The sequence below is a fragment of the Talpa europaea genome (assembly GCF_964194135.1).
Source record: "Talpa europaea genome assembly, chromosome: 16".
Classification (NCBI taxonomy): domain Eukaryota; kingdom Metazoa; phylum Chordata; class Mammalia; order Eulipotyphla; family Talpidae; genus Talpa; species Talpa europaea.
Genome location: NC_140084.1, coordinates 42,596,135 through 42,618,326, shown reverse-complemented (window position 1 = coordinate 42,618,326; position 22,192 = coordinate 42,596,135). Strand labels below are relative to the sequence as shown.

At 44.4% G+C, this 22,192-nt stretch overlaps 1 protein-coding gene across 1 annotated transcript; it reads left to right on the top strand.

The window, feature by feature from the left end:
- Positions 1-196: 196 nt before the first annotated feature.
- LOC311186037 (cytochrome P450 2B4-like) lies at positions 197-14,160 on the top strand (the record flags this gene model as incomplete). The annotated part of the gene is made up of 9 exons (XM_084256924.1): positions 197-358; positions 3,771-3,933; positions 4,027-4,176; positions 4,880-5,040; positions 5,559-5,735; positions 6,524-6,665; positions 7,771-7,958; positions 8,833-8,974; positions 14,030-14,160. 9 exons carry the CDS (start codon positions 197-199, stop codon positions 14,158-14,160), a joined length of 1,416 nt encoding a protein of 471 aa, XP_084113050.1.
- Positions 14,161-22,192: the final 8,032 nt, after the last annotated feature.

Sequence of the window (22,192 nt, the reverse complement as noted above, 5' to 3'; positions counted from 1 at the left end):
CTTGAAATGTTCAACTTTTAGCCTCTGTTGCAAGTGCCAATTTTAGACTCCCTGTCATCTCTGGAGAGTTACCAGGAGTTCTGCCAAGGCAAATTGCTGGAAGCCCTCTACCATTAATCACAGCAATAAAGCAACACCTCTGAGAGCCTACCCTTAAGAGAGACAGCAGAGTACACACTGGCACAGTGAGACTGAGATGTTCTCGGCCATCCTGCTCCTCATCGTCCTCCTTGGTCTCTTGCTACTCTGGGGCCAACCCAAACCCAGGGGCCGCCTTCCACCTGGGCCCTGGCCTCTGCCCTTCCTGGGAAATGTTTTGCATGTGGACCCCAAGGGGTTTCTCAAGTCGTTCCAGGCGGTGAGATGGGTGGGGCAAGGGGATGGAAAACAGGAGGTGGGGGGCTGGAAATGGGTCCAAAGCAGCAAAGCAGTTGGGGAGTAACTTGTTCAAGTTCTCCATGTCTCTGGCTATTGACTCTTTGTCTTATGTTAGATCTGATTATCTCTTCACCCATCAGTATGTAGTCTTTTCATGTAGTTGATAGTTGCCTTCACAGGGAAGAAGATGTTTAGTTCCATGCGGTCCATTTTTTATTGTCTTGTTTGCCTTGCCAAAATAGACCTGCTCCCCCTCCGCCCCGAAAATGACTAAGACCAATGTCAAGGGATTTACTGTCTATCATTTCTTCTAGGTGCTTTATGGCTGCAGGTCTGACATTGAAGAGTTTAACCCAGTTTGAGTTAATTTTGGTGTGATGTAAGGTAGTGATCCAGTTTTGTTCCTGTGCGCGTGGCATTCCAGTTTCAGATGCCATCTATTGAAGAGACTGTCCTTTCCCCGTTGTGTCTCCTTAACTCCTTAGTCCGAAATTAATGGATCATTTCTGTGTGTTTATTTCTGGGCTCTGTGTTCCACGTACCTATAGCTCTGTTTTTTTTTTTTTAAAGATTTATTTATTTATACAAGCACTGGGTACAGTCAGAAGCGCGGGAGGATGAGAGAATTCACCAGAGCCAGAGCGGGGAGCAGAGCAGGCAGAAGGACCGAAGTACAATGCTGAGGGGAGCAGCGGGAGGCAGGAGAGGTCTGTGCGCCTTGTGGGACCCTCCTCCAGTGGCTGGGGAGCAGCCGGGGATTGAACCGGTGCCGTGGAAGCTTATGGGCAGCTTCGCAACCCTGCGCTCAACCGCTGCACTACCGGGGAGACCCTATAGCTCTGTTTTTATACCAATGTCAATTATACTGATGACAGTAAGTCTGTAATATGGTTTGAAACTGTTCAGGGCAAGCCCAATGTGAAAGGGGTTGGCCTGAATGTGGGTCCTCACCTGCGCTTAAAAGGACTTACAATGAGACTCAAGTGCAGGCACACACAAAAAGGTTAATAAGGGCTTATTTACAAAAAGGGAGAGTTGGGGCCTCGCTGGTGGCGCAGGGGTTAAGTCTCAGTGCTATCAAGCTATCACCAGCCACTGCAGCCTGAGTTCAATCCCCAGCCAGGGAGGTGACCCACAAGGCACAGCAGACCTCTCCTGTCTCCCCGCTGCTCCCCTCAGCAGTGTATTTCAGTAGATCTGTCTGTTCTGCTCCCCACTCTGTCTCTCGTGAATCCTCTTGACCTCCGCACCTCTGGCCTAGACCTCAGTTCTTATATGAATAAATAAATACATCTTAAAAAATTGGGGGGAAGGGGATGAAGAGAGGAATAACCGGGAGCAAGACTAATTGGTGAATGCGTCCTACCAGTTCCATTGAGCTGGGACCCCAATAGTATGCAGAAGGCTGGCGAAAAACCAAGAGACCCCCACGGCCCACGTCTGGGTCTATACCAAGCCTGGCTGCTTAATTCTACCCTTAGTTCCCAGCAATCCTCTCTTCAGTGGTGATTACATTATGGGGTTTGCAGTCCTTAGTCTCTTGAATCTCTCTGGCCTGGGATGGGGGTGAATCCATAAAACCTGAGTTTGTGGAGTTCCTTCAGGACATCCTCTCCCTGCAACAAAAGCAGGGAGCACTATGCTTTCAGTCTTGTTTTCACTCTCAGTATTGCTTTGACTTTGGGATCTCTTGTGGTTCCATTCAAATATTAGATTTGTCTTTTTCTATTTCTGTGGAAAATGCCACAGACTTTTGACAGGCACTGATTCTGTATATTCCTTTGGGTGATATGGAGCTATATAATACTAAGTCTTCCAAATCACATGCACGGAATATCTTTCCATTTTATTTGTGTCTTCTTTAATTTCTATCAATAATATCACTTGGGTCTCCCTGGTGGCAAAAGGGGTTAAGTCTCAGCACTATCAAGCTATCCCCAGTCACTGCAGCATGAGTTTGATCCCTGGCCAGGGAGGTGAGCCCATGGCACAGCAGACCTCTCCTGTCTTGTCCACTGCTCCCCTCAGCAGTGTATTTCAGGTGATCTGCCTGTTCTGTTCCCCACTCTGTCTCTGGTGAATCCGCTCACACCCCCAACTCTGGCCTACACCCCAGTTCTTGTATGCATAAATAAAATAAATCTTAAAAAAACAGTATCTCAGGTATTTTACCTCCTTATTTAAACTTATTAGCAGGTAGTTTATTCTTTTTCATGATTGTCATTGGGGTTGCTTTTGTAATTTTTCTATTAGTGCATTATAAGTGATAGGATTGCAAGCTCCTTTGACTAATGATTTTGTAAACTGCAACTTTACTAAGTTGATTAATTCTAAGTGTCTCTTGGGTTTTCTTTGCAAACAGGGACAATTTTACTCTTCCTGCTCTCATTTGGATGCTTTTACCTTTTTTAATCTTTCATGATTTTATATCTTTTTCTTATCTTACTGCTCTGGCAAGGACTTTCCATACTGGTTGTATGAAAGTGAGGATGGTGGGCATCCTTCACATTGTTCCTGATCCTAGAGGAAAGACTTTTTTTTTCACCATTGAGTATAATATTAGCTGTGGGATTATCATCCATGACCTTTATACGTTGACCGTACATTCTTGCCATACCCACTTTGTTGAGATCTTTTATTATAAATGCATGTTAATTTTGTGAAATGCTTTTAGTGTATCTGTTGAGATGATCATGTGAGTTTTTCACCTTCATTTGTTAAGGTGGTAGATGTGCTGATTGAGTTACATATGTCGAGCCGTTCTTGTGTTCTTGAAATAAATCCCACACGATCACGACATATGACCTTTTTAATACATTCTTGAACTCAGTTTGCTAATACTGTATCGTATTTTGCAACTACATTCAGCTTGACCTGTGATATTATTTTTCTTGCGTGTGGTACCTTATCTGATTTTGAATCGTGGTAATCTGACCTTGTAGAATGCCTTTGGAAACTTTCTTTCTTCCAGTTGTTTGAAGAATTGAAGAAAGACAGGTATGTTTTCTTTGAGATTTTGGTAAGATGACTAATGAAGCAGTCTTGTCCTGGCTTTTGTTTTTGGGAGGGTTTTTTTTTATTATTATTACCATTTCAATCTCCATATTACTAATTATTCCACTGAGATGTTCTCTTTCCTCACATTTCATTCTGTCGGCACATCTTAAAAACTAAAACTAGGAGGGTTTTTAGGAGAGCCCAGAGCAGGGCACATATGGGAAACTTGGAGGGATTCCTAGAGTTCAAATTCCTGTTACCTGATTACAAATTCCTTTTACCTGATTGAGCCGCAGCCAGTGGGATTTAGTCTACATTGGAAGGAACAATCTAGAGGTGAGATTGGAGCCCTTTCTATTAAGATAGAGAATGAGATCTGGACCCTGCCCCCACAGCTTCACGAGAAATATGGGGATGTCTTCACATTCTACCTGGGATGTCAACCTAACGTCATCCTGTGGGGGTACAAGGCAGTGCGGGAGGCCCTGGTGGATCAGGCTGAGGCTTTCTCTGGCCGAGGATCTATAGACATCATTGACCCAATCTTTGAGAGAACTGGTAAGTGGAGGATGAAGGGGTATGGTTTTTAGGGGAGGATGAGGGACCATCCCATGTATCCTACAAAATTCCCCTCTATGCTCCACCAATCAGGTTTGATCTTTGCCAATGGAAAGTCCTGGAAGACACATCGACGATTCACTGTGGCAACCATGAGAGACTTTGGCATGGGGAGGAGGACCATTGAGGAGCGAATCAAGGAGGAAGCTAAGTGTGTGGTGAAGGAACTGCGGAAATACAAGGGTGAGCCCCAGGTTCAAGGTCCAGTTGCAAATGAGCAGGCAGAGGGCCACTGAGATTGGGGCAGGCGTTGCAACAGAGAGAGAAAAACAAGCAAACATAATGGGGGTAGAGATATATAGAAGGAAAAGGAAAAAGGTTCAGGGAAAGAGTGGAGAAAGAATCAGAAAGAGGAAAGAAAAATGCAGAAGACAGAGAGAGGAAGACACTGGGAAGCAGAAAGAGAGGGACAGACAGAGAAAGCAGATAGTAACGGAGAAAGCAAGAAAGAGAAAATTTGAGGACACTGACAAAGATACAACCAGCAGTAAATTTCATGGAAAAAGCTTTGAAAGAAAAATTTTTGAAAGAAAATGTGAAATAGGATAAGGGGGGAAGCCAAGGAGAGGACCTATGAAGAATCTATGAAGCCAAGGAGAGGACCACAAAGACAGATGGGGACATGAAAACGACAGCATGAAAGGGATGAGTCTCAAAGTCAGAGGCAAGACAGGGGAAGACAAAGGTGCACCAGGAAAGTCCCACCAAATAGCGTCCAAGAAAACCAACAGGGATAACGAGGTGGGCGCAGAGCTCCAGGAAAATAGCACTGGCCAAGGGTCAGAGAGAAAGCAGTCAACAAGCTGAGACAGCACCAACAAGGTCAGAGCCACCCAGAGGACAGTGCAGGGAATCCCGCACCCCATGACAGACTTCTCATCCTCAGGGGCCTATCTGGATCCCACTTTTCTCTTTCACTCCATCATGGCCAACATCATCTGCTCCATTGTCTTTGGTGAGCGTTTCAGTTACCAGGACCCCAGATTCTTAAATCTGCTAAATTTACTGAATGACATCTTCACCATCGTTAGCTCTTTCTACAGTCAGGTGAGACTGGATGGTGGGCCAGGATGGGTGAGTGCGCCCTGGGAAGGGTTCAGTTACTTTCTGTCCTGAGCAGAAAAGTAAGAGCCTATGAAGTGGTCACTTTTCTTGCTAAACAGATCATCCCCTATATCTTCCCTTTTGGGGTACTGAGTCAGACGGGGGTTGCTCATCCTTCCTAAAGGGTGAACAGTGAGAGAAGAAACCTCAGAAAATTTTGAAAGAGATTGGAACAGGGTACAGTTATACAGTGTGTGCGTGTGTGCGTGTGTGCGTGTGTGTGTGTGAGAGAGAGAGAGAGAGAGAGAGAGAGAGAGAGAGAGAGAGAGAGAGAGACAAAGAGAGAGAGAGAAAGAGAGAGACAGACAGAGAGAGACAGAGCAATCTGGGAGGCACAATCCAAGTTCATGGGGGACTGGTTCCTTCTCATGTTTCTGTGCTGAGCACCAGGGAAACCTTGGATCTGCAACACAATCTATTGAGTAGAACAAGCTCTGGGGTCTTCTCCTGCTTCCCTATAGGTGTATGAACTCCTCTCTGACATCTTGAAACACTTTCCGGGGCCCCACAAGCATCTGTACAGTAAAATTCAAGAAGTGAAAGATTTCATCACTGAGAATATCGAGCTGCACAGGAGAACCCTGGACCCCAGCAACCCCAAGGACTTCATTGATTGCTACCTGCTCCGCATGGAAAAGGCAAGGGCTGTGCAGGGTTGGGTGGGTAAGAGTGTTGGCACTCTACTGATATTAGGGAGTAAGTTTGAGTATAATGTATGTGCTGCTGAACATTGAAACACTTTCCTAGGCTGGTAAGAAAGCCACTGGCTCAAGCCCCCACTTGCATTCCGGACTAGGTTTCTACCCTACTCCCAGAACCCCTGTAAAGTGGTAACACTAAAGAGCTGACATCTGGTCCAGGAGGGAGCTGAAGAGGACCTAGTCCCTCCTGCCATTGAAGGTCAGAAGCCCATGTCTGTTCTGACTGGTCAGAGATCAAGTCTGTTCTGATAGGCTGGAGGCTGTCATATAACAACCTATATGATAAGTCCCATATAGGTTGTTAAGTATCTTCGATATCAATCCTGCCTAGAGAGCTACAATATCCAAAAAAGGAGAGCAAGGACACCCAAGGACAGATTAAATAACAACAAAAACAAATGAATCCCTATTCAATGAGCACATATATATATATGACATATTAAAACACTCCTAGATGAAAAATTATACCCAAAAGGTCAAATTTCTTTGCATAGACACCCAGCTATTCACAACAGTGCCTGAATTTAAACCCAGACAGCTGAACCCCTGAGCCCACCTTTTCACTACATTATTGGCCTTGGAAAGATGGGCTAAATAAATAAATAAAAAGGAAGTAAAGCTAAAGACAACTGTCACAGATGACATGGGGGTGCATCGCAAAAGGAGACCAGACACTTGGGATCTTGGCAAGAGGGGACCCTAGGGTTTGTGCTTCCCATCTCCAGGAGCGCTCAAACCCTGACACTGAGTTCCATGAAAAAAATCTCGTGCACACTGTGCTCTCCCTGTTCGTCGCCGGCACGGAGACTTCCAGTACCACTCTCCGCTATGGGCTGCTCATCCTTGTGAAGCACCCGGATGTCACAGGTAAGAAGGGTCTAGGCTGGGTGGGGCTGGAGGGTTAAGGGTCAGTCAGGCTGGAAGGAGTTTGATGGGAGAGTCAAACTACTTCTGTCCCATTCAGTCTGAAAAATAGCTTCATCCTTGTAGGGATTTGTACCTATTAACAATCGTTGGTGCAGACAAAGTGCTTGAGGTTGAAAAAGTACTTTACAGTTTAACATAGAAAGTATTTTTTCATTTAAGGCAGTCTGCAGTGGTTGACAAGGTACTTTATACTTATGAAGTGTTCTGTAATTTCCATAACATTTGGGCAGGGGTAAGTTGATTCATGGTTTACAAGAACATGGTCCAGTCACAAAGGATTACCTTTGCCAAAATATTTTGCAAACACAAAAGCACATGATTCCTGTAGTTTAATATTGTCGTTTTACAATGAATTTGACTATTTGGAGTGTATTGCTGGTTTGCCACTCATTAAGAAGTCCTGCAGCTGATTCTTGTGCAAATGTCTGAAGATCAGTCTTGGAGAAAATCTCATGGAGTTAAACTCCCTTATTTTATAGGAAATAAATTAAGAGCCCAGAGTGGGGAAGTGACTTATGTAAGGTACAGGCCAGAGGTGTTGGGGGGTGAGAGGATTCACCAAAGACAGAGCGGGGAACAGAACAGGCAGATCAACCGAAGTACACTGCTGAGGGGAGCAGCGGGGACAGGAGAGGTCTGCTGCGCCATGTGGGACTCTCCCTGGCAGGCCAGGGATCCAACCCATGCTGCAGAGGCTGCGGACAGCTTCACAGCGCTGCGCTCATCCCACTGCACTACCGGGGAGGCCCCCAACTACTCATTTTAAGTTAAAAAAAAAAAACAGCCTTTTAAGTATTGAATGATTTCCATCCATCCGTCCTTACCCAGTCAGCCCCTCTCACAGCCATGCTGAAGTGTCATACAGTACGTCCCCGCAAAGGAGACACTGACTTTGTCTCGATTCTAGAGTCGAGAAGGAACCACATGTAACATGGTGGAACAGGTTCTCGAGACTGTCCTCTTGTCCACAGGGATTTCTTGGGTGACTGTGCGGAGCCCACTGTGCTGGGCACTCACTGATGGCCCCTCTCCCCTACCCTACTAGAAAAGGTCCAGATGGAGATTGACAGAGTGATCGGCTCCCACCAGCCCCCAGCCCTTGAAGATCGGGCCAAAATGCCTTACACAGATGCTGTCATCCATGAGATTCAGAGGTTCAGTGACATCACGCCTTTGGGCATCCCCCACTGTGTCACAAAGGACACTGACTTCCGGGGATATCATCTCCCTAAGGTGAGGCTGCAGGGCCACTGAACCTTGTTTGGGTGGGGGGGGGTGCTGTCGGCTGTATTCTTAGGGCTCACGTCTCTGCTGTTGCAACTATAAGGAGAACATTCACCCCTAGACTCTATGGGAGGGAGGTAGATTTCAGAAAGAAAAGTCCTCTTCTATCTGTTCTATTTTTTTTTTAACCTGCATTAAATGTTAGATTTGCTGGGAAAAGTATAATACTCATTGGAACTTTTAGCACCACAGGACTGTCTTTTTAAGAAAAGTGATTTTATCATCTCCTCCCGCTTGCTCCTTCATGAGGAGGTATCCACAGTGTGATGTTTCTCCCCTCACACTTTCTTAAAGGTCACCGGATCATATGCCAAGTATATCCACATGGACACAAGCTTGGCTCACATTATATCTCCCACTCAGCCGCTGTGTCCACTGTGCCACGTTCCCTTCCCCAGCTGGCTTTACGTTCATGCCCACAATTTGAATGTTGTTTTAGTGTGTACGTTTTTCCTTTTATAATGGAACAATGTCCTTGCTGTAGGTGGATTTACAGGTTAAAGCTTGTGCTTCGAACTCACTTTTTCCCTGCTTGCACATGTCCCCCAGTACCTAGAGGGTAATGACAATATCTAGTTCCCCACTGGACCTCAAGCCATCACATTACTGCTGGAATGGGGTCTTTGGAGAAGGCTGTTGGGATACTTGGATGGTTAGGGACACAACTATTAAACAAATGAGACGGAATTATTTCATTATCAACTACATCAACCACACAGCACACAGCAGGTGAAGCTCATCATCAAGAGGAGGAGTCCTGTAATTGACCCACCAGTCCTTGTCAATGACTATTGGTTCCCCTTGACTTTTGACACCCTCTTAGGACACTCGTGTTTGTCCCATTATGAGCTCCGTCCTCCATGACCCACACCACTTTGAGAAGCCAGATACCTTCTACCCTGGTCACTTCCTTGATGCCGAGGGCAACTTCCGGAAGCAGGAAGCCTTCATTCCATTCTCCATGGGTAAGCTGGGCCCTCCTCCCCCAATGTGAATGCTTGCTCACCCCCTCTTCTGTGTGTGACTTGTTCCCTTTGTTCAAGTCCAAGTGCTGGGTTTTGGAAAAGATGAGAAATTGTGGAGGAAAGTAAATACAAGACATCTATAGAGAAAAGTAATTTGAGCAGGATGGAAAGACAGCAGGTGGATGGGAATAAGGCAAACACTAAACTGATGATATAGATCAAGTTGTGATATGTGCACACCTGCACATGCACACGCGTGCACGCGCGCGCGCACACACACACACACACACACAAATGGACAAGTGAATCATTTTTGAATCCTGCCATGTGCCAAGATTTGGAAAAGGCACTTTCAGCTTTTCTTCCAAATTGAATTAACTTTATTGTTTTTTTCTAGGTTTTATACAAACAAGAAAGTAATAAATTTGAAAATGAATATCATTTGATAATTCATGACCCAAATTTTAATTATGTAGGCTTATGTAAGGTAGAGGATGGATAGCACTAGATACATAGTTATCTTATAGGTGATAGAGGACAGCCAACGAGTAGGTAGAAATAAGGAAGGCAGGAAGGTAGAAAGAGAACAGAATAGAAGGAAAATTCATCATTATTTTTTATTAGTCAGTTGCTAAAATCCAAGCTTGGGAGTAGTGAGACCCAGGAGTTACTTGAGGATGAAATTTTAAGGAGTGTTCGGCAAGTGCCTGGTTCAACCACCTGCCATAGTTCAACTTTTAGCCTCTGACTTGAAATTTTCATACCCTAACATTTTGTTTTTTTTTTTTTTTTTTTATAGAGGCATGCTTTATTTGTTTGCTGGTTTGTTTGTTTGTTTTGTTTATACATGCACTGGGTACAGTCAGAAGTGCGGGAGGGTGAGAGAATTCACCAGAGCCAGAGCGGGGAGCAGAGCAGACAGAAGGACCGAAGTACACTGCTGAGGGGAGCAGCGGGCGGCAGGAGAGGTCTGCGCGCCATGTGGGACCCTCCTCCAGTGGCCTGGGAGCAGCCGGGGATCGAACCGGCGCCGCAGAGGCCGCGGGCAGCTTCGCAACCCAGCGCTCAACCGCTGCGCCACCGGGGAGGCCCCTTAACATTTTGTTTTTTAAATTATTTTAATTTTTTTTTACCAAGGGAACATTAATTTACAACATTGTATCTGAATAAGTGGTGTAGGATCATCCCTTTAGATGTTGTTACTGAAGACTCTACCACCAAAACCCCCAGAGTCCTCCATCCCAGTCCAGTGTCTCCCTCCTCACTCTGTCTACTCCACTCGCCCTGCGGTACCTGATGATCAACAGTCATTTCTAGAGTTTGTTATTGATTTGGCTTGATTTGACCATTTGTTTAATTCTCTATATTGCACATATAAGTGACACCATCCAGATTTGTCTTTCTCCTTCTGACTTATTTCATTTGGCATCATCCCTTCCATTTCCACCCTTAGTGTCGAAAGAGGCAAGAATTTATCATTTTTAGAGCTGACCAGTTTTCCATTGTGTGGAAAAATAGCCCCCATCTTCCTAATCTACTTTTCTCTCTTTGGTCACATAGGTTGTTCCCATAGCTTGGATACTGTAAGTAATGCTGTATGATCACAGGAGTGCATCTATTCCTTTGAATTAACATTTTGGCATTCTTTGGATAGATGCCTAGAAGTGAAATTACTGGATCATACAGCAGAATCATTTTTAACATTTTGAGGAATCTCCATACTGTTTTCTACAGGGGCTGGACCCAACAGTGCCCAACACTGTTATAGTAGTCTATGTGCCCAACAGTGCACCAACAGCATGCAATGGATCCTTTCTCCATGTCCTGTTGTTTTCGGACTTTGTGAAATGGGCCATTCTCACACATGTGAGATGTTGCCTCCTTGTGGTTTTGATTTTCATTTCCCTGATGATAAATGATGATGAACATCTTTTGATCTTCCTGTTGGCCATCTGTATGTCTTCTTTGGAAGATGTGTCTATTTAGCACTCCTGTCCAGTTTTTGATTGGGTTATTTGTTTTCTTTTGACTGAGTTCTATATGTTCTTTGTAGATCTTGGATATCAGTCCCTTGTCAATGTATGCTGTGCAAGTGTTTTCTCCGATTCAGTAGGGTGTCTTTTTATGTTAGTGACAGTTGTTTTTGTTTGTTTGTTGTTTTGTTTTTTGCTTGTGAAGTAGTCTTTTAGTTTAATGTGTTTCAGTATGCTGAGTCCCAGTTGTTTATAATTTTTTTCCTTGGTGTTGACAAATCCACAAAGACAACTCTGAAGCCTATGGCGTGGAGTGTTTTGCCTGTTTTCTTCTATGTGCTTTATGGTTTCAAGTCTTACCTCCAAGTCTTTTCTCCATTTTGAGTTAATTTTTTAGTATTGTGTGGGATAGAGGTCAGTTTTTTTTCTTTTGCACGTGGCTATCCCATTTTCTAACACCATTTATGTATGACCTTTATTATGTTCATGTATATTTCTCTACCTTCAATCTTTTGAAGGTTTTTATCCTAAATGCCCTATACATAACTAATAAGCCCATGTGTCCTAATTCTTTGTTTAATGCTATTGTGTTCTTATTTTGTCTGGTTGATCTGCCTACTGGTGAAAGCAAGGTGTTGAAGTCCCAAACTACAAATGTTCTTCCTAATGTCTGTTTCCAGATTTGCTAGTAATTGCCTTGTTTACTTTGAGGATCCTTCCTTTGAAATTCACCAAATTTATGTCTCTGGATGTATTGTTCCCTTAATCGTTACATAGTGTCTCTGTCCCTTGTTATCTTTTTTAGCTGTAAATCTATCTTATCTGATAAGTATGGCTGTCCCTGCCTTTATTTGGGTCCCATTTGCTTATAGGATTGTTTTCCAACTCTTTACTTTCAGTCTATACTTATCTTTGGAACTCAGGTATATTTCTGGAGATAGCAGAAAGTTGGATTCTGTTTTCTGATCCATGAAGCTACTCTGTGCCTTGTGATTGGTCTATTCAGTCCATTGCCATTTAAGGTGACTATTGATATACTATGGTCTGCTACTGCCAATTTGTCCTTTGTTTTGTACTATCTATTTCTTTGTTCAGTTCTTTGTGGGTGTTCTTTCCTTCTATTTAGCTATGATAGCTCCTTTCAACATTTCTTGGAGAGAAGGTCTAGTGTTTGCAAACTCCTTTAGCTTCTGTTTGTCTGAGAAAGCCTTATTTCTCCCTCATATAGGAAGGAGAATCTTGTAGGATGGAGTATTCTTGGCTGACAGTTTTTACTTTAAGTATTTTGATCATGTCATTACATTCTCCCTTTGCCCACAGTGTTTTTCAGAGAATTCAGGGGTAGCCATATAGGTTATCTACTTCTTCCTCCTAGTCAGCTTCAATCTTCTTTATCTTGAACTCTTGGAAGTTTCACTAATATGATAGATATAGATCTATCATATTATAGATCTATAGATCTCATTACATAGAGAGAGATCTATAGATCTCATTACATTAGGTAACCAAGTGTTCTTTTTGCGTCATGGAGTTGTATATTCAGTTTCTTTTCCAGGTTTGGGAAGTTTTCCTCTATTATCTCTTTGAACAACTTCTCTCTTCCCTTCTCTTTCTCTTTCCTTTCTGGAATACCCATTATCCTTAATTGCCTTTTCTCATGGAGCCAGATAATTCTCAAGGTGTTTCTTCATTTTTCCTTCATATTTCTCTTTCTTCTTCCATCTGGATTCTTTGTATATTATCATCTTTGAGGCCACTGATTCAATCTTCCGTTTGGTCTATTCTAATTCCATAACTTTCTCCAGAGTTTTCACTCTCCCCTATGAATCTTTTTACATCCTGCATCTCCATTCTTTTCTTATTTAAAGATTCAATTTCTATCTTGTGTTTTATAGTTTTATTTTTCAGAATATTCATTTATTTTTCTGAGCTTTCTTGTGTGTCACTGATCAGCTTTTCTGCGTTTTCTTCCATTTCTTTGAATTTCCTTATGGCAATTTTGAACTCTGTATCTCACAGGAAGAAGAAAAGACCTTTAATATCTTGGTAGTTGGCTTCTTGGAGATTTGTTTTTCCTCTGTGGCGAAATAATCCCATGAGCACTCAGGAGACCAAGTGTTATATTTTTCTTTCTCCCCTTTTCAGTTTTTTTAGGTCCTCTTTTTTCTCATGTCCTCTGGGTGCAGAACTTCCACTTTTGCAGTAGATGGCGCTGTAGGTCAGGGAAAACTAATCTGCTGCTGCTATGTCTGGGGTGAGGTAGGAACCTGCAGGAGTCTGGTCAAAAGTGGTAAAAGTGTTGTGCAGGGGCAGCTCATGCCTGTGTTAACCACTGATAGCTCTCCTCTCTGGGTTTCCTCATCCATGTCTCTACAGTATGCAGCCCAGACTTTCAGTGCCTCTTCACCATTTCAGCTCAAGTCCCAAGTAGGGTAGGGAGGGTCAGCCTTTCTGAACATTGTTTTCTTTACTGGGAACCTTGCCCACCTGGCTCACCCCAACACCTTCACAAGTGTCTCCCCACAGTTAAAAGTGTGCTTCCACACCAACCAGCTTCATATCCACCTATTCAGATGATGCAATGTTTCAACAGCCCTTACAGGAATGGTGGCTGCCTCGTGCACGTCAGTCCAGAACAGGACCACGGAGATCTCTGCTTCCCTCTACCTCTCACCTCTTGCTCATAGCACCTCATACCCAAGGCATACCTGCATACACTAGCAGAAATTGTGTCAGTTTTCATACTTTCTCATGAACTGGTTTAATTGAGAATACACTTAAGCAGAGATACCCAGAGAAAGATAGACAATGCTAGAATAAGGACCTAGTGAAACAGAAGATGGAAAGATAATGGATTAGGCTGGGAGGAAGTGGGACACCACACACACACACACACACACACACACACACACACACGAGCACGCGTGCAAACTCTCACTCATACTATTATGGGCACTCAGAACAAGAATAGGAGCAGAAACATCTTGTATGTAAATATGTGCAAATAACATGAAAATACCACTGCACAATGGGGTGGGGCTGCCTGGGATCCCCACAATGACACCCAGCCTTATGCCCTCAGGAAAACGCCTCTGTCTGGGAGAGAGCTTGGCCTACTCAGAGCTCTTCCTCTTCTTGACCATGATTCTACAGAACTTCTCCTTGGGATGTTCCAAGGCCCCAGAAGATATTGAACTCATACGGGGGGGTTAATGGGATGTGGAAAGTGCCCCCTGACTTCCAGCTCTGCTTCCTGCCCCACCGGGGAGGGGGCGAAACAAGGCAGATGCCCTCAGGAGTGATTGCAGAGTGAATGCAGGAAGGCCTCCTGAATCCACCCTCACACTCTCCTGTGGAAAGTCCTTTCTGTGGTCGCCCCTCCATTCTACCTGCTGCTGTAGCCACCATCCCCAGAAGGTCTTCTCTGTTGACTGAGGGGAAACTAAGACCTTCCATAACTTAGTGATACCCATCACACAGTTAGGGAAACTGAGGCCAGAGGAGGGAAAGATTTAGATCCAAGGGTGCCCAGGACAGCAGCAGCAGGACCAGGAGACCATCCTCTCTCTCTCTTCCCCTTCTATATCCCACATCCACATCCTTGTGTTCCTTTCTTGTATTGAAAGGACTTGCAGCTTGTGCTGTGTGAATCCCAAATATTTCCCTTACTTCTCTGATCCCGTCCCCTGCAATAGAATGATAAAAATCAAGTTCTTCTACTTTTGTGTCATATTTTCTACTTCGCACAACTTTTTTTGAAATGAAAATAATGTAACATGGAATTAACCACTAATTCCCACAGGGTACAGTTGTCTGTAAATTGTCTCTCTCTAGTTACAAATTATTTCATCACTCCAAATGGGGACCTTTACCCCATTGGGAAGTCCCAATCCCAACAGTGTTCCCTCCCTCTTGCCCCTGGAAAGAATGCTTCTTCTGAATCTATGAATTTACCTATCTGTATGTTCCAAATAAACGGAAGCTTATGTTAAGTGACTCTGTGTCTGGCTTCTTTTGCTTACCATCCTGTTTTCAAGGTTCATCCATGTTGTAACATGTATCAATACTTCATTCCTTTTTGCGGCTGAATAAAATCCATTGTACAGAGAAATCCATTTTGCTTCTCTCTCCTTCTCACCATTTTTCTCATACTTTTACTTCTCTGTGAACGTCAGTCTGAGGCTCTGTCTCTTTAACTACTGAGACCATCTTGCAGGTCTGAGTTTTTCTCTATTTTAATAACTGTTGGAAGAGACCCCACGCAGTGAGCAGAAGGGCCTTAACCTGAGTCCCAAAGGCATATGAAAACACATGCGTCTCAGAGGAAAACCTCTGAGTGACCAGACCTGGTGTTGAGTGCCCGGAATGTGACCTGCGGGGAGTCAGGCCTCTATGTCTCCACAGTCTTAGAATAACAAGAAATAATGAGCGAAGTTCCCATGCTCTAGCTAGGGGGCGATGAGATTATGTGCTTGAGAACTAACCACCTGGCACCCTACTGTCTGAAATAGATAATAGTAAGAAAGCAGAATAATCAATCATATATACTGTCATTATATGGTATGCTTTGATGTTACACTTGCTGCACTTAAAATAGTGTATAAAAGAACACTAAAAAATTAAAGATTTACTGCATGATGGACATGACAGTCCCCCATATCTGATTTCTTTCACCCTCACGTCAGGTCCAGGGTTCACTGTAAGTCCACAAATAACAGCAGCAGCAGCAGCAACAACATAATAAAAGCGCCCCTTTCAATAATGATAATGATCATATTAAATTATATTTCATATGACCAAAACAAGTTATGTGGCCAAATCTACTTTTAAATGAGCAGAGAAATACAATTTCTGCCAGTTTCTGGGGAGGGGAGTTGGGAGGATTGGCTTCATATGGGAACATAGGAAGCTGTGTGACTTCCAAGGTGAGGTCATGGGAGGCAGTAAGGTTTCCACTTTGTCACTCTCAGGAAGCTTTGCTCCACCCTGCAACTCATGGGTTCCCCATGAGACAGGTTCAAGCAACCTAATCTATCCTACTAGACAATCTCTTGATTGTTTTATCAGCTTGTTCTCGTAACCTTCTCATCCCAACCCTGATGACTGCAAACCCAGACCTGCAGTTTACCCTAGTAAGCATATGTCAGTGTCAGGACCTCCCCACTCCTCTTCTCTCACTCTTTCTGTAGGTACAGAGACCTCCAAGGTTTCTCTCCTTTCTCCATCACTCTCATGTTACAAATGGAAGGCTGTATCAGAAATACAACTTTTTGTGACCGAAGTCTCCACATCACAACGTGAGATGGGCGAGGAAGAGAATGCTATTTGCACTGGCTGTAAAATTTGCATGATCTCCCGCAGTGATTGGAACATTAGAAAACCCTTTGCCATATATCAAACTCTCTCCAGTTAACACATGTGTTACATAAATTAAAAAGGAAAGTGAGTAGGGAGCCATTCCAGGTCTGGGTAACAATCAGACAGAGGCTGTTGAAGGTCAGATCCAAAGACCTCATAGATGCCCATGTCTGTAGGGGCACGAGGTGAGCAGAGGAAGACGCCATACTGACAAGCCACATCCAGAACTGAAATTAGACCAATCACCACTTGGCAGATTTTCTACCAATCAGAACTGCACCAAGAACCTCCTTTGCATAAAGTAGTCTAGTCGCCTTTTGTCTGTATAAATATGCTCTCCACCAGCTGCATGGGCTTTCAGCTCAAGTGTTTCTGTGCCTGAATAAACACGGCTGTAACACCAGAGGTGTTGTGCTATTTAAAGAGAACACACTGCAGGCCCCCCATAAAACCAGGCCCCAGGGAACCTGAGATAAGCAGAATCAGAGACAAAGCTGACAAGAGTAAACAATTCCAGCAGACCCCCTCAGGCAGAAGAGACCCCCTCACTAAACCAAAAATTTCAGCCAGTTGCCTAACCCTATAAAGACCCATGCTTCCATTTTGGGGTGCAACTCTTGGCCTGCAGAGAGTCCGTCACCTCCTGGACTTACAATAAAGCGGGCTTCAGCCTGATACTCTTGGCCTCCTCTCTTTTCTAACACTATTGTTACAACAGAGTGTTGTGATGCTTCTGCTGTAATTCTGAAGCTGTCACCTGGCAGACACATATCTTAGTGTCTACAAATCACTTTATGAGTTACAAAATAATTTACAATGGATTAAGTAGTTTTGCACCGTTCAAACCATGCACAGGGTGCTTCATAATTTTGAAGAACATTTTTTTTTTTTACATGGTTCTTCAACTTTTTCAAACACTTTTCAGGATTCTCGGTATTTTAAATGCTAAACCACCTTACCTTGTAAAGTTAGTTAGAAAATACGCAGGGTTGCTGATAAATAATTTATGATTTGCAAGTCATTTTACCAATGTATTGACCTAAGAAATCATTTATTGTTGCATTGGACTCTTCACCAAGTATTTATTTTACAATTCACTTGGCATTTGGCCATGTTATAGCACCTTGGCGTGTTCTCAGGATTTAGAAATGAAATGTTTGGCAAAATCAAACACCCCAGGACTAGAGGCAACAGGACATTCTGGAATAAGGATGATAAAGAAAAGTATGCTCAGATAAGAACTGGGACACAGAGACTTAATTCTGGGTACAGAAACGTTAGGGCAGTGAGTGAGAACACCTAGAACTAACCAAATACAAAGTAACTGGTGGAGCTTTAGAATAATTAGGGAAGAAGGCGTATATTCCCTGAGACACGACTCCACTCCGGCTTCCTTGCCCCTCCCTGTCCTGGTTCCACTGGTTTGGGAGTCCCACTTTATATCTGTTCCTTTTCTCCCTAATAAACTTTCTTCTCTAAACAAATCTGTCTGTTCTCACTTGCTTGCCTGAGCGCCAGCAAAGTTCCTGCTGCGGCTTTGTGAGACACCAACCCGTGGTGGTCCAGTTGCTGGGACTCAGCGCTGCCCCTGCAGCCTGGGATCTGTTACTGGCTAGGAGAATAGGCCTGAAAACCTATGGACCAAGGGAACTGCCATTCATCACTAGGGTAATAAACTGAACTACATCAGAATTTAAATAGTTTGCTCCCTCAAAGACAGCGTTAACAGAACAAGAAGTCAAGTCATAGACCAGGAGAAAATATTTACAAATCATCTATATGACGGAGGACTTGCATCCTCATAGATAAAGCACTTTCCAAACTCAATAGCAAGAAAACAAACAGCCAGGGCCTCCCCAGTGGCGCAGCAGTTGAGTGCTGGGTTGCGAAGCTGCCCGCGGCCTCTGCGGCGCCAGTTCGATCCCCAGCTGCTCCCCGGCCACCAGAGGAGGGTCCCACATGGTGCGCAGACCTCTCCTGCCTCCCGCTGCTCCCCTCAGCAGTGTACTTCGGTCCTTCTGCCTGCTCTGCCTCCCTCTCTGGCTCTGAATTCTCTCACCCTCCCGCGCTTCTGACTGTACCCAGTGCATGTATAAACAAACAAAACAAACAAACAAACAAACAAATAAATAAACATGCCTCTATAAAAAAAAATTAAAAAAAAAAAAGAAAAAAGAAAACAAACAGCCAGATAGAAAAATGGAACAAAAGATTTGACCACACACTTCACAAAATAAGACTACTTGGGAGAAATTAGCTCATGGAAAAGATGCAAAGCATCTTAACTACATGTAAAACTAAAATAACCACCACCTGATGGACTAAAGGAAAAACTTGATTTTCGGAGATGAATGTTGAAGGTGGACCTGCAAAAAGCAGTCAAGCCAGAGCCAGTGCCCCAGCCAACTGCTTCCTCCAATCCCAAAGGTAGGGAAGTTATTTTCAGGGAAAAAATTAACATTAAAGGCCTACTTCACAAAGTTTTTAATAGAAGCTTAAGAGTAGAAAATTGAGGCTGGGATCTTCACAAGGACAGAAACTAGAGGTGGGGCTAGAAATGATTAAGGAGTTGTTAAACCATGGAAAATCTGTAGGCGCAGACCCAGAGGTGGGGATATGGAGAATTGTTGATCATTACCAAGAAACAATAGCCCTTGCAGATGAACCCAACCAGACCTTAGATGTGACAGATTGCACAGGAGACAAAATTCCACAAGGGAATGAATCCCCCTGCAAAAATCCCTTGCTCTGGCAAAACACAAGCCTTCTCCCAAGGGTGCCCACCTTTGTTTGTTCAGGCACCTCTTTTAATAAACCTGTCACTGTCAAATGCAGCTCTGCCCAGTGTCTATCGAGTTGCCTCCTCCACGCTTCTCTTTTCCTAATAAACTTGCCCTTTTAAATGCGTCCACTAAGTGTATCAATTCACCATAAACGCAGTGACTTAAAGAATTAATTTTCTTACAGTTTTGGAGGTCAAGGCAAAATCAGTCTCATGAAGTTGAAGTCAAGGCACTGGCAGCTGCATTCCTTCTGGAAGTTCAGAGCAGACAGTGTTCCTTGCCTTGTCCACCTTCTGGAGGTCCCTTGCATCTTGTTTTGTGGCTCCTTCTTCCTGTCTCCCCAAGCTTTTCCTTCCCATCATCACTTCTACTAATCATTTTGACCCTCTTGCCTCTTTCTTATAAGGATCCTTGGGGGCCTCCCTGGTGGCACAAGGGGTTAAGACTCAGGATTATGAAGCTATCCACAGCCACTGCAGCACGAGTTCGATCCCTGGCCAGGGAGCTCACCCACATGGCACAGCAGACCTCTCCTGTCTTGCCCGTTTCTCCCCTTAGCAGTGTATTTCAGTGGATCTGTCTATTCTGCTCACCACTCTATCTCTGGTGAATCCTCTTACTTCCCGCACCTCTGGCCTACACCCCAGTGTATGCATAAATAAATAAATATTTTTAAAAAAAAGGATCCTTGTGATCACGTCATTGGCTCACTTGGATAATCTAGGGTAATATTCTAATTTGATGATCCTTCACTCAATCACATCTAAAAAATCCATTTTAACACGCATACACACCCTCCCCCCCCCCACACACAGAGCATACCAACCAGAAGTGAGTACATACACTCTGAAGGGCACTGAACCATTTGGAATCTAACAGAAGCCACAAACGCTCTCCTGCCCTGTCTATGGCACCTCCACTTGAAGATTTATGCCTATTTTCACAGGGCTTGGGAAGCCCCCAAGTGTTCACCTGGAATTGCAGCTTAAAGGTCAACCCAGGCAAATCTGTTGCAATGGACACAGGTGTCTGGGCTTTGGGAAAGACAGGGCAAAAGAAGGACATGTTCCTCCTGCCACACCTGATTCTTTGTGCCCACAGGGAAGTGAACTTGGTTTAGCAAAGGCATTGCCCAAACCCAATATTCCTCTTCTTTAACACCACCTATGTGGAGTGCACATAGACCCCACTCGAATCCTCGCAATTGCCCCATGTGGGGTGGGGTGCGACAATCAGGCCCATTTTGCAAATGCATAAACAGATGGGTGATCCCAAGCCAGTGCCTTGGGCTTCCTGATATACCCCTTCTAATCCTCTGAGATTTAAATAAACATATAGGAAGTGACATCTCTGGGTCAGGGGGTGATGATGCCATTTCACCTGTGACTCATTTCTTGTCAGGTCACAAGGGATGTGTGTGCAAGATGAGAACGTCTTCACCTCAATGCCAGCTCCATGAAGGTCACACCCATGGGCTTCCTCATTATTGTCCTCTGAGCAGCGTGTGGCACAAACAGGTGTTCAAAATATTTGCTGAGAAATGAATCAATGAATGGCTAGATCAGCCTATCTCCAAATGACTCCCCACTGAGCTAAGATTCCCCCACCAGATCTTGTCTCTTCACCCTATTCCAAGCATACACAGAATGCTGCAATTCACCACCCGGTGACCTGCAATCCCAATGTGGAATGCCACTGCTCAACAACACTGGCGAAGAACCAGCCTTGCAGTGAAAGCACCCCAAACCCAGGCTCCTCACACTCTCCTAGCTGGTACCACTGCCCCTATTGAGGGAGGGGCTCTCTTTTCAAGGTCATCACTCCCTGAGACCTTCTCTGGGGCCCAAACTTCAGATGTTCAATTTCCTGGCACCTGCGGCACCAGCCACCTTTACCCCTTATTGACTCTGGAGAGTTACCAGGGTTTCTGCCAAGTGGTGGAGGCAACCCTCCACCACTCATCACAGCAATAAAAAGATAAGCAAAAAAGTAGAGCCTGCTCCTTCAGCAGGACTGCAGAGCACAGGCAGGCACAGTGAGACTGAGATGCTTTCAGCCATCCTTCTCCTCATCGTCCTCTTTGGTCTCTTGCTACTCTGGGGCCAACCCAAACCCAGGGGCTGCCTTCCTCCTGGGCCCTGGCCTCTGCCCTTCCTGGGAAACATTTTGCAAATAGACCACACAGGTTTTCTCAAGTCTTTCCAGAGGATGAGACGGGTGAGGCAAGCGGGTGGAGAACTTGTATGAGTTCTCCTTATCTCTGCCTATTGACTCCTTGTCTGATGTTAGATTTGATTATCTCTCTTTTTTAAAAGGTTTATTGATTTATGCATACAAGAACTAGGGTATGGGGGGAGGGTAGAGGATGAGGGGTTGGGGGTGGGAATGGGGTGAGAGGACTCACCAGAGACAGAGTGGGGAACAGAACAGGAGGACTGACTGAAATACACTGCTGAGGGGAGCAGCAGGCAAGACAGGACAGGTCTGCTGCACTGTGTGGGTTGCTCCCTGGCCGGGGATCGAACTCATGCTACAATGGCTGCGGACAGCTTCACAGGTTGCGTCTTAACCCCTTGCGCCGCCAGGGAGGTCCTGATTTATCTCTTAACCCATCAGTATGTTGTCTTTTCATGTAGTTGATAGTTGCCTTCATAGGGAAGAAGACGTTTAGTTCCATTTCTTTATTGTCGCTTTTGTTTGCCTTGCCAAAATAGAACCCCCCCGCCCCGAAAATGACTAAGACCAATGTCAAGGGATTTACTGTCTATCGTTTCTTCTGGGTACTTTATGGCTGCAAGTCTGACATTGAAGAGTTTAACCCAGTTTGAGTTAATTTTGTTGTATGTAAGGTAGTGGTCGAGTTTCATTCCTGTGCGCGTGGCATTCCAGTTTCAGATGCCATCTATTGAAGCGACTGTCCTTTCCCTGTTGTCATGCACATTTCTTCCAGTTTGTTTGCACTGTGCTTGTTGGCTTTGGATTGGAAACCTTTGCACTACAGGGGAAATGAGCACTTTTAAGATTCTAATCTGGGGTAACAACTGGCCCAGTCAGCAGGGTCTTAGAACTCAAATATCCTGCTTTTGATAAGATAAATGTATAAA